Source organism: Tympanuchus pallidicinctus, unplaced genomic scaffold, assembly GCF_026119805.1.
Source record: "Tympanuchus pallidicinctus isolate F22 unplaced genomic scaffold, pur_lepc_1.0 scaffold13, whole genome shotgun sequence".
In the NCBI taxonomy this organism is placed as follows: Eukaryota; Metazoa; Chordata; class Aves; order Galliformes; family Phasianidae; genus Tympanuchus; species Tympanuchus pallidicinctus.
In genome coordinates, this window is record NW_026294648.1 from 2,920,906 (window position 1) to 2,933,267 (window position 12,362).

The 12,362-nt window shown below is 45.8% G+C and overlaps 2 protein-coding genes across 3 annotated transcripts; one reads left to right on the forward strand and one right to left on the reverse strand.

Moving 5' to 3' along the window:
• Window positions 1-784: 784 nt before the first annotated feature.
• On the forward strand, window positions 785-6,927 carry MCTS1 (MCTS1 re-initiation and release factor). Its single transcript, XM_052673222.1, has 6 exons — window positions 785-926; window positions 1,625-1,777; window positions 2,390-2,487; window positions 3,500-3,633; window positions 4,986-5,053; window positions 6,703-6,927. The coding sequence occupies exons 1-6, from the start codon at window positions 916-918 to the stop codon at window positions 6,782-6,784; spliced, it is 546 nt and encodes a 181-aa protein (XP_052529182.1). The 5' UTR covers window positions 785-915; the 3' UTR covers window positions 6,785-6,927.
• Window positions 6,928-9,220: 2,293 nt separating this feature from the next.
• On the reverse strand, window positions 9,221-10,915 carry C1GALT1C1 (C1GALT1 specific chaperone 1). 2 transcript variants are annotated; one of them, XM_052673220.1, is made up of 2 exons: window positions 10,843-10,915; window positions 9,221-10,618 (listed from the first exon to the last, which is right to left on the reverse strand). In XM_052673220.1, exon 2 carries the CDS (start codon window positions 10,611-10,613, stop codon window positions 9,657-9,659), a length of 957 nt encoding a protein of 318 aa, XP_052529180.1. In that variant the 5' UTR covers window positions 10,614-10,618; window positions 10,843-10,915; the 3' UTR covers window positions 9,221-9,656. The 2 variants fall into 2 exon arrangements, with proteins under 2 accessions (XP_052529180.1, XP_052529181.1); XM_052673221.1 differs by lacking the exon at window positions 10,843-10,915 and adding an exon at window positions 10,717-10,805.
• Between the last annotated feature and the right edge of the window lie 1,447 nt (window positions 10,916-12,362).

Consider the following 12,362-nt stretch of genomic DNA (forward strand, 5'->3'; position numbering starts at 1 on the left):
GTGCTTATCTTCACTTGGGCCCATGTGGGCTGATGGCTGGCATTCCCAACCCTGGAGGTGTTCAAGGCCAGGGTGGATGGGGCCCTGGGCAGCCTGGTCTGGTATTAAATGTGGAAGTTGGTGGCCCTGCCTGTAGCAGGGGGATTGGAGATTCATGATCATTGAGGTCCCTTCCAACCCTGGCCGTTCTGTGATTCTGCCATTCTGAAGGATGTGGCCACTGCTTGCACAGGAGAAGGCTGAGAAGGCATCTCATGGCTGTTCATCTGAAGGGCAGGTCTGAAGTTGGTGGGCACGGGCCTTTTTTCAAAGGCATGCAGTGACAAGCGCAAACTGGAACCCAACAAGTTCAGTACAAGTATGAGGAAAAACCTTCGTGTGAGGGCGGCACAGCTGCCAAAGGGGGTGGCGGTTCTCCTTTGGAGATACTCAGACTGACGGACACCATGCTGTGCCACTGCTGTAGGGAACTGCATTGAGGGCTTGGACTGGGGGGTGTCCTGAAGTCCTTTCCGGCTCCGTGATCGTGAAGCATCTGGGAAAAGAGCGCCGTGTCGGCACGCGAGCAGCACACTGCTCTCTCGGTGAGCGCAGTCTCCCCGCGGCCGTGCTACGAGGCACAAAACCAGGCGCCGCGCAGCGCAACGACAGCAGCCGGGTTTGCCGTCCGTGCGCATGCGCAGAGGTGCAGCGCGGCCTCCTGGGAGTTGTAGTCCCGCCGGTGCCGTAACGCCGCACGCGTTCCGTTGTCATGGAGCGGCGCGACAGGCCGTAAAGCGCGCGGCTCTTCCGGCTGGCACGGAGGGGAGGGCCGGGACCTCGTGTGAGGGAGCGCGGAGGCCCGGCTGCCCGCCCCGCGCCTGCCGGTCCACGCCCGGCCCAGGCTCTCGCTCGCCCGGCGCCCACCGCCCCAGGATGTTCAAGAAGTGAGTGGGGCCGGGGGGGGGCCGGCCGTAGGTTGCCGGTATGGGTCCGGTGCTCCGTCCGCCGCAGTGTTGGGACCGGGCGGTGCGGGAGAGGCCCGCCGCCCCTTCTCCCCCCCCTCCCACCCCTTTCCCCCCTCCGGGTCCCGGTCCCTGCGGCCGTCTCTTGTGCGTCCTCAGCCTCGTCTTGCGCTCTGCCTTCCAATCCTTGGTGTCAGAGGAAAGAGGGGGGGAAAAAAAAAAAAAAGCAATCTGGGGCGTTGCGTTGTCGAAACTCTGTGATAATGCGGAGTGCGGGCGGGGGGCTGCGGGAACAGATTTGATGCGGCCCTGGGCAGCCTGGTCTGGTATTAGATGGGGAGGTTGGTGGCCCTGCGTGTGGCAGGGGGTTGGAGATTCGTGATCCTTGAGGTCCCTTCCCTTCCAACCCTGGCCATTCTGTGAGAACGCGGCTGGCCAGGGCCGTAAGCGGTGCTGCTGTCAGCGAAAGCCGCCCCGCGAGGCGGTGAATGGCGCTGGGGGCTCCGTGGGCGCGCTCACGGTGCCGGGTGACCCTGCCTGCCCCGCCCAGGGCCGGCGTCACGGCCCATGTAAGCCCGTGCTCAAAGCAGGGCATGCATATATTTATTGAAGAATGCCTTGTGAGTGCTGTGTTGGCGGGCAGCGGATTCTGTGGTTTCTGAGATGTTTTTGCTTGGCAGATTTGATGAAAAGGAGAACGTATCAAACTGTATCCAGCTGAAGACTTCAGTTATTAAAGGTATTAAGAACCAACTGATAGACCAGTTTCCTGTTATTGAACCATGGCTAAACCAAATTATGCCAAAGAAAGACCCTGTCAAAATAGTAAGATGGTAAGTTTCTTTTTCTTTAACCTCTGTTTCCAACGTGCTTGGGTTGCTTCATGTACTTGTTTACTTTCTATGGGAGAATGGCCTAGGAGTTTTAAAAAGCATAAGTCCATTCTTGTAGATAGCAGTGTGTGTTACAACTGAGCCAGAAATTTTATGTGTGCTCATCATGCTGTTGAAAGCATGTTTGTAGGGTGCTGGAGGAAAATGAGAATGCCTGGTGGCAAACATCTGACCTGTATGGTGGCTCTCTTGGGCTTCAGCTTTATGGCTTCAGGAAATCAAACTTGTTTAGATAGCTTCCAGGTTGTTTTTATTACTATTACTGATTTTGGATTCCCATATATTGTTTGGTTTACTTTTTTTTAATAGAGGGTAGGATTTTTTTGCTGGCTTTTGTGAACAGCTGTCTGTCTGTCTGCAGACCTTTTAAGTAGAGAGAATAGTGCATGAAGCCATTATTGAAGAAAGCATCTGATATTTTTAGTTTTAAATTTTCCTGATAATTGACTGCCTTAATTATCCTCAGTTGCCAAGATAGACCAGAGTACGTGATGCATTTGATTTACAAAAGAGCTGAGTAGTTACTAAAGTTACATTTCTTTTGCCTTGCAGTCATGAACATATAGAAATCCTCACTGTGAATGGAGAATTGCTGTTCTTCAGACAAAGAGAAGGGATTTTTTACCCAACACTAAGATTACTTCACAAATGTAAGTTCCCTGAGGATGGTGATGGTGGGAGCAGAGGGGTGAGTGTGGGGATCAAGCAGACTTCTGTACAACTGAGTATTTATGTAGTGCACGTTGCAGGTCTTAAAGATGCATTATGCATTTCCAGCTGCACTTGCACTGCTGTTTCAGGAATCTGTGTGGCTTGTTTTCTCCAGAATAAATGTAATTCTCTATGTTAAGTAATCTGACCTTTGATTTTTAGGTATTACGTTGCAGAATTCTTGTGGGGCTTTGTGCAGATGGTTTTTCTATTGGAGTCTACATTTATTGTTGTGAATCCTGTTACCCTATCTGTTGTTTCAAGCCTTTTTTTAAACCCTTCTTGCTACCTTTAAATATTTGTAGGTTCTTACTGCAAAAGTTGTCTTTAACTAGCAGTTCAGTGATGCAGTGGATGCTCATCTCCTTCTAGAACTTACACTGCGTGGTTTTTACTTCTTAAATAGTGGTTTTTTTGCATTACTTTATCTCTGCTCTTGCTGTTCTGCTCCATTCTGTGTCTGCTTTGGATGGCTTTGGCTGTCTGTGAAATGCTGATCTGGATTTGCAAACCATGTTTGAACAGCCGTGTGCTGTTGCACAGACTTGGAGAATGCCTTTGGGAGCTGACATTCATGAACTGTGTCTGCCTTCCCATATTTTGTCCCGTTATTCTGAAGTGTTTATTTCTAGAGTCCCTTCAGTGATTGTCTTCTTTGGGGAAGCTTGGTACGGTTTTTGAAGGGCTGTGTGCACGTGCAGGAAGGATGGGCCTGTGTTTGGTTCTCAGATTCCCAGCCTTTGCTTCTCAGAACAAAGATTTAATCAGGAAAAACAGTAGCTGTGTTTGTTCAGGACAGTGCTGCCCAGTGTGCTGCTAATTATTTCTCGCCTCCTGCCCATGCAGCGCATTGCACACTTAATTCCCCCAGCGTGATAACAAATTGTTATTTTGTTATTTATATTGTTATCTGAATGTATTAATTGTAATGCTGTGTCTTTCCCCTCTTAGATCCATTTATTCTACCACATCAGCAGGTTGATAAAGGAGCCATTAAATTCGTACTGAGTGGAGCTAATATAATGTGTCCTGGCCTGACATCTCCTGGAGCAAAACTTTACCCTGCTGCCGTTGACACTGTTGTTGTATCCTTCTTTAATTAGGAATTACTTCTTGCTGAGTTAAGTTTGTATGTGTATGTTCAGCTGGTCACAAACTTAATTACTTCAGTGTTGAATATTATTTTGTGGACTAACTAGTAATCTGAGAAGATTTGCCAATGTTTTGAATGTTATTTCGAAAGATTCGAATTGTTCTGAATTCTGTTTTCCTGTTGTGATGTTTCAGAACCACCCCAAAATTCACTATTCCTGCTGGGCTTGGTTAGATGGGAAATAAGAACTCCTGGTGTTAGGCAGAATGAGATGAAGTACAAAATAATTTTTTCCCCTGCCTCCTTAATACAATTATCTCCTTTAGTTATAGAAGAACATAGTTCATTTCTTAAGGAGTGAATGCATTACTGAGAAAGGAACTAGATGATTATTGTGGTCCTTTTCACCCCAGGCTGTTCTGTGATCAGAGGACTGGAGCACCTCTACTGTGAAGAAAGGTTGAGGGAACTGGGCTTGTTTAGCTTGGAGAAGAGAAGGCTCCAGGGTGACCTCGCTGTGGCCTTCTAACATTTGAAAGGAGTGTATTTTACAAGGTTGGATAGCGGCAGGACAAGGGGGAATGGTTTTCAACTGAGACAGGGGAGGTTTAGCTTGGATCTGAGGAGGAAGTTTGTCACACAGAGGGAGGTGAGGCACTGGAACAGGTTGCCCAAGCAGGCTGTGGATGCCCCATCCCTGGAGGCATTCAAGGCCAGGCTGGACGTGGCTCTGGGCAGCCTGGTCTGCTGGTTGGTGACCCTGCACACAGCAGGGGGTTGGAACTGGATGAGCATTGTGGTCCCACCATTTTATGATTCTATCAAATTCAGCATCAGTGCCAACCTCTACAGCTGTTGCTGCTATTCAGATGTGATTGGAGAAGATGCACACTCAGTATTACATGCTGACAAGCTTTGAGAAGGATTCCATTATCTTCTAGATTTCTTCAGATATGCCTCAGTTCTTCTGTGCAGTGTGATGTAACATGGGCCCCATGTGGAGCTGCAGCCTTTTTCCACAACAGCAGAGGCTCCCCTGCATTAGGTGTGAAGGGAGATCTGGAGGGAGGTGGTGGGAGATTGTTTAGTGATTGTTGTTCAGAGTTCATAAATATGTGCTTCACATTCTGTGCGCTGCGGCTCAGCTGTTAATTTTGCTTACCTTCAAAGAGCTGCAATTACTGAAGGGCCAAAAGTTCAACTAGGGAGTTTGATGCTTTTTTTTTTTTTTTTTGTGAAGTCATTTCCTCCAATTTTTTGTTACTGCTTTTACTTTTTGGAAATAACTTTTAAAAAAAACAACAACAAAAAAACCACCCTGTTTTCCTTAGTGGTAATTTTTAGGCAATAATGGCGGAGGGGAAACAACATGCATTATGTGTGGGAGTCATGAAGATGTCAGCTGATGACATGTAAGTCGTGTAAAAAATGAAATATAGCTTGTCCCATCTTATAATTTCTTTTTTAGTTTGTAATTTAAGCTCTACTGTCAAGGTTATTGAATCACTGTTGCAATGTGTTTCTTTTATGTGTAGCATTTATTTAAGCTTTCGTTTTTTTGATTAACATTAAGCTGGGAGAAGGAGGCAAGGAGTGTCTTTCCCAGTTATTTATTCACCAAATGGAGTCAAAATAGTTACTGTATGCGAACATAGATTTTAAGACAAACAACTTCAGTGGTGTCTCTGAATGTCAATATTTCTTTCGCTCTGATAGTGCTTTCTCAGAGATTTTGCTGAACAAAGAAATACCTCTGAGTATTTACTGCCTGTGCTGGGCAAGAGACGGAATTTGGGTCTGAGCAGGCTGAAATTGTTCAAGTGATTTTATTTATTTTCATGTAAGGGCAGCAGAGACTGAAGTTCTGCTGGTACTTGAGCTGACCAGCTGGTTTCTATTTTTTTTTCTCTCTTTTTTTTTATTTGCCTTGGACCCACATGCAGCATTCCTGCCTAAAATCCTTGCTAGCTAAGCTTCTTGTGAGCTACAGAGATCTGACTGGGGGTAAACAATGAGTGAAATGAAAAGGAGGCATAAAACTGAAAAGAATGTAGATTGTTCTTAGCATTCTGATAATCCAGAATTAGGAGATGAAACTTTTCTGTTATCTTGAGTTCTGTGACGTCTTGCAGCCATCTTACAAAGCAACCCAAGTAGGTCTGGGCTGCTTTGATTCCAGCCCCACCAGCTATGGTGTGGGTGACAGAGCTGGTTCTGATGAAAACAAATCAATCTTTCTTGTGGGGGTAATTCTCAGCTGGACTGTCATCCTCTGTACTGTGTCACTGTGCTGCTGTAAGCAGTAATGAAAGCACAGGGGAAAGGTGGGGGTGCGTTCCAATGAACAGGGGTAGAATGGCACCACAGCAGCCTGGGCCTGCACTTGGATAATCATTTCTCTGAATTATTTGTGGTGCCTTTGATGGACTCAAGGAAAAGGTTGAGAGAAGGAGATGTAAGTGCCTGTGTCCCATCCTACATCTGCAGAGATCTGCTGTGATCACTGAAAGCCTGGCTGTTCCTAATCCTGACTTCGAATTCACTTGAATGTTGTATTCCTGTGGGAAGTAACATAAGCTGGAGAGGAGAAGGAGATGGTGTTGCTCTGTGCAGCCGTGTGCTGTTTTCTGTGACTGTCTAAAACAGAAAATTGAGAAACAGTGCTCTCTAGATCATTTTACGTTATGATACGTGATGCATTGGTGGAATTAACACAGAGGTATTTTCCTTCTTGATTCCCAGGGGATGTAAACTTTTCTGCCCTAGAATGATTAGTTTTGTCTTGTTTGTTGTGGTAAAAGTAGATCTTTTTTCCATGGGATTCATAACTGGAAAGAAAGATGAGCACAAAACAAATGCAGATGTACAAAGCCACCAGTGCTCACCTGCATTTGGTTCTGTGACACGCTTGTAACCATGAGGTCAAATTCTGTACTGCTGACGTGTTTCCTGTTTGCCCATCCTGCCTTTACAGGCACAGCTTGTACTTCCAGTGTGGTGCTTTGTAGTGCTCTAATTAACCAAATTAACCAAACACTTCTGTGCTTTTGTTCTTCAACAGTGAGAAGGTCAACAAAGGGATTGGTATTGAAAATATCCACTATTTAAATGATGGTCTTTGGCATATGAAGACATACAAGTGAAACAAAAGGAACTGTGTTACTCCAAGGGAATGCACTTAGGTTAAATGTGGACTGCTTTGTAATTCCTCGTTTTTAATGTGACTGAATGTACAAATTATTTTGTTCTGTGGCAATGCTAAATAAAACAAGTGAATGCAAAAGTACTGATAGGCTGCTATAGTTTTCTAGATTTCTTTTTATTACAGTTTTTAATTGGTTTGTCTTAAACCTGAGTCCTCAGTCACTGAAGGTATCTGGTGGGAAAGACCCTGCATGGACTGGGAGCAGAATTTCAAAGGAAAAGGAGGAAAAAAACAAGGAATGTTTACATTTTTATGCTCCTCTAAAGCAGTAATGTAAAATGTATGTGAAATACAATTAGTACAGTTTCTAAGCCCAACAAAAAACACGTCAGAATTTTTTTGCTTCTGATTTAACATCTCACTGGCCTGTTTATTGAATGTGGAGAAATGTGTTTTTTTTTTGTTTTTTTTTTTTTTTAACTTCATTTATTACCAGCATTAACTTCAGTATTTGACTTCAGGAGCACTTCTTTTGAAGAAGCATTTATCTATAGGATTTGAGAACATAAAGTCACCTGTGGACTATAAATTCTTCTATCTTAGATCATAACTTAAGAATATAAACAAATTTCAACCTACCAACACTGGTACAGCTCTCCTTGCAGTGGCATTTACAGCAGTGGTGCTCATACTCCAAATGGAGAACGTGCCACTTGGTGCCTGATGCACTCCTCCCTGCTTGCACCTTTAGGAGCAGAAACAAAATCACTGTTCAACAAAGGCACGATAGCAAAACGTAGCCCTAGAGCCGAGTGGAGCTTCACAAGGGATCCAAGGGAGCTTCTGGAGCTGCTGCACAGGTACACCTGCACAGGTGGTTAGAGAGCACTGTTTGTCTGTGTAATCTGCCACTTTGTTCAGTGACTGCATACCCAAAGCTGTGTCTATGGAAAAACAGACTGTGCCATGGAATTATTCAATAAACTAAGAAAACATTAAGGTCTACTGTTCATAACTCTGTCTCTGGAAGTATTTATTAATACTTTAAGTCTCTTTTCTAACACTTGTATTTTACTAATGGTAGGGCTTGATTTTTGTGTGCAGTGCCCTGCAGGTTTCATTTCTGTGACCTTTACAGCAGGTATGGCAGAGGTGTTCTCAATCTAATTCTGAAGTCAAATTGCATCACAAGAGATTGAAGTATTAACGTGTGCTATTCTTACATTACTCCTGTAAAATCATTTACAAGACTGCTTTTGAAAATGATAAGGTATATCTGAAAGTATGCATGTAATTACCAGTGTATCCCACACCACTATATTGCAGACAGAAGTGGAGTCCCTTCAAACCTTCCTTTCAGAGTGATGGACATAATTACACATCTTCAAGGCTGTGCCATAACTTTGCTGATTTGTTAGTGCTGTGGGGAATCAGTTTGTGCCTCAGGGGTTCCTTTGTGCATAAGATGAGCTAGTCAGTCCTTGGCTTGCTTCTTCCGTCTTGTCCCCAAGTCTCCTCTGAAACAGCTGTGGTGGCTGCCTTGGTGCCATTCTTAATAAAAAATGTTGCTCAGAAGAAAATACTGTTGCTACTGATCAGCTCTGGATTAGCTCTTTCACAACCTTTCCTCCCCTGCTGCAGCTAAAGCTAGGATGAAGAATTACAGATAGCACAGCTTTCTTCAGCAGACCAACCTTATGTCTTCTAAGCTCTTCTATAGGTAATGTAGCACCAGTGGTACCACTTTAAGGCTTTGTAATGTCTGGGTCAGGTAAGTGGATGCTAAATGGAGTAAACACACCGAAGTGCTGTTTATTGCCACTTAATTGTTACTGGTGGAGGAAAAGAACATGACGAGGTGACGTGTAAAGCTTGAGATTTCAAATGCACATAAAGTGTTTGAGAGTTCTGTAAATGTTTTTGTGCACTTAATGTGTTTGGCACTGTGAACAAAGAGAGGCTGAGTGTGGAAGCATGTTGATCTATCTGCACCTTACTGTTCAGAAAGGTCTGTAAATAGAGCTGTGCTTTATGCTTGCATTCACAGCTAACCAACTTCTTCCGTGTAAACACTATTAGCACCTCTAACACTGAAAACAAGTAGAACTTTTATTCTAATATTCTTATTTAACAGCTTTAAATGAACAATTACTTCTGTGCTAACAGGCTACCTGACCATGCTAATATTTATGTAATGCTAATATTCAAATGTAGTTATCTTGTTCTTTTGTGAGATTAAGGCAGGCAGTTTAAAGTTTGCTTAATATTATTCTGCATTAACTTAACAGATTTCTTCTGTCAGCTGCTTCCTGCTAGCTTGTTCCTGAGTTAGGAGATTGCACATAAAGCAACAGGTGCACCTATGGGCTGCTTAACCAGTACATTTCAAGCTGCTCTATGCTTCAGCATAAAGGAAATCACATAAAAATTGGTCTTTCAGACTGAATCTGTAGTCAGTTTTATTGATTCCTCTTAAAAAGATATAAAGACATTCTGGAAGTGTCTGGAAGAATTGAGAGAATCAAAATCTTGCAAAAATATATTTATAGCAGACTAAAGTTCTTTTGACTTTTCATTAATAAATACTAAGATATACAATGCCCTTCCCTCCCCCCCATAAACTTAATTTCCTTTTATCCCAGACAACTCTTTTATGTTCATTCCAGCACTGTCAAAAAGCCAGAATCGTTCCTGTATAAAAGACTTTGGAAGGAGACCTTTCAACTGTCTCTTTTAAAATTAAGAGCTTTACCAAATCTTTGTGCAAAAAAACGTGCACGAGTGCGATCGGATAAGAAAACGGAGTGTCTGTACAAACGCGTGCCACGAGAACAGCTGCCTCCTTGGTCCCATCTCCTCTCTGAAGGACATCAGTCATTGTCTGAACCTGCAGGGGGTAAGAAGACGAGCGCGTCGCTGTAAGCGTGGCCGTAGGGCCGCAGCCTGTACACGCCGTACATCATCACGTGCATGTGGTTGGGAGACAGCCCGTTGAAAGTGATGGCCATATCTGAGCAGCAGCCGTCCACCACCTGCTCAGGCCGACTCGCCATTGCCTCTTTAATGAGAGCGTTGACCGATTTGGTGTTAAAAACATCCTTTCCTTCGGAGTCCTCTGCGTTTTCAGCAATCACTCCGGTATACTTCAGGCATACTGCGAGTTGTTTGTCCTCAGAGAGCTTCCAAATCATACCGCCTTGCTCTGGACATTTGTCAGAGTCTTCAAAAACGCGTGACAGTCGTCTTAGTGATTCAATGCTTAAGACAATTCCTCCCTCGCCATCTACGTACTCCAGGTCACCAGATTTCATAGTGTGGCCTATATAAAAAGGCTGTGCAGGGTCTTTCTTCAGTAAGAAATACTTGAGATTTTCAATGATCGCAAATGTTGTTGGATAGGCGAGGAAGAACCAGTTGAATTCATCTTTATAACGCTCATAGGTTATCTTGTAAGCTTTTCTCATCATTGTCCACATATCGTTTGTGTTGAGGACTACAGCGTTGAACACTTTAACGTTCTCAGAGCTGTAGAACTCTGCCTTGTCGCAGTGCTTGCTCCACGTCTCTCTCACTGCAGCCCAGTGCCCGATGTCTTTGGGTTTCACGAGGACGATGCAGTAAACGCGGATGCTCTGGCTGAGCTCCAGTCGTTCATCCTCTGAAAGATTTAACACTTCCTCTTTGTTGGGAGCCTGAATGTGATGGTGCTCGTGATGACGTGCTCTGGTCCCATGGCCGATCTTCACGTGTCCAAGAAGTGTGACCACTACGCAGAAGATTCCTCCCAGCAGCACGCCCTTCATGAACGAACTGCTTTCGGAAAGCATTGTTCCTGGAAAGGAGACGCGCTTTAGGTGCCGATAAGGGATAAGCCGTTTCCGTGCTAAACGTGGCAGCAGACAACGCGCCCGCCGCACCTCGCGCTCTCACCGGCGGTCCCACCGGGCTGCCGGCCCGGCCCGAGCCCTGTTGCCCTCAGCCGCCGCGGCCGTGCCCGCTCCCGTTCACCCCCGCGCCGCCGGTAGCCGGGCTGGGCCCGACTCTGCCGCCACTCACCGGCGCCACAGCTGCCGCCAGTGCCAGGACACCGGCACGCGCCGCGCCCCGCCACTTCCGGTTCCCCTTCGGTTTCCGGCGGAAGTGCGGCGCGGGCCTTCCGCGCCCGGCTCCCCTCGCGGCGGTCGCTGGGCGGCGTCGCCATCTCGCGGGGAAAGCGGGGGGATGGAGCGGAGCGGATGAGAACAGCGGGTGGCACCGCTCCCTCACGAGCTGCCGCTTCGTTCCCCTGCGCTCACCGCGCCGAGCTGCCGGCCTCGCGTCTGTCCTTGACGTGGCAGCCGTGGTGCCGCGTGCGTCGTTCGGTTTGGAGGGCCTCATTAAAATCTGCCCTGATGTTTTGTCCCGGTGCATTTCTAAAATCTGCCGCTCTTCTACACGTGAAGCCGTGATGAGGCTGGCAGGTATCATTGAATCACAGAATGGCCTGGGTTGGAAAGGACCACAATTATCGTCTGGTTCCAATCCTTGCTGTGTGCAGGGTCGCCAACCAGCAGACCAGGCTGCCCAGAGCCACGTCCAGCCTGGCCTTGAATGCCTCCAGGGACGGGGCATCCACAGCCTGCTTGGGCAACCTGTGCCAGTGTGGAGGAGTGTGTGCTGCAGAGGGCACCCTGTGATTTGCTGGGCGGCTGGCAGAGAATTGGTGGGGATTTGTGCCGAGCTGAGCTGTGCTGGTTTCTCTGGGTACTGACAGGTGTTGGGCACGAGGTGCGCCTGGTGGGCAAAGTTTCTGACTAGATTTTGAAACTGTAGGCTTATGATGAAAGAAACCTGTTACCTAAGCCTGTCTGCCAGAATGAGCTATGCTTCTCAGTGTATAATTAGGCACACAAATAAATTTGATCTAATTTTAACTTGCTTGCAGGTTTTACTGAATGTGAAAAGTTCCTGTGTACAGACGTGGACCCAGCTTATGACCTCTCTAAACTTTTGGTAGTTTTCGTGGGTGCTTGGTCTGATGCTCCCTTTGCATAGATAAGGGTTTGCAGTTTTGTATTTTCACAGGCTACATTTGGGTTTTTCTTGCTGACTAAAAATAGAGATCTTTGCGGATCAAAAATACGGAAATGTCAAGTCAGAGGCTCCATGGGGAGATGTTACCCAAGTGCCCATAAGCTTCCAAACTGACAGCTTCTTTACAGTGCTTCTCAAGTTGTAAACAACCTCCTTCGTAATATAATCACAGGGATGTTTGGCATGTGGCACTATAAGGATGTTTTACTCCTTGTCTTGTAGCATCTAGTCATAGCAGTTAGCCTGCAAGCTGAGAGTGCTGTTTTTGCACTTTGCCAGATCTCAAAAGACTTTGATTTTAAACTCCTGGAGCCAGATGAGAACAGTCGATACATTCTGGATGATTGTTTGCTTGTGAACATCAGACTTCATTTTCAACTGTAGACTATCTAGGATTATCATTGTCCATTACTAAACGACTGTTAATCTGCTTCTTATGCCTTGCATCCTTTTTAGCTGCTTGTATATTTCTTTCTGAAACCACAGAAATACTTATATGATGC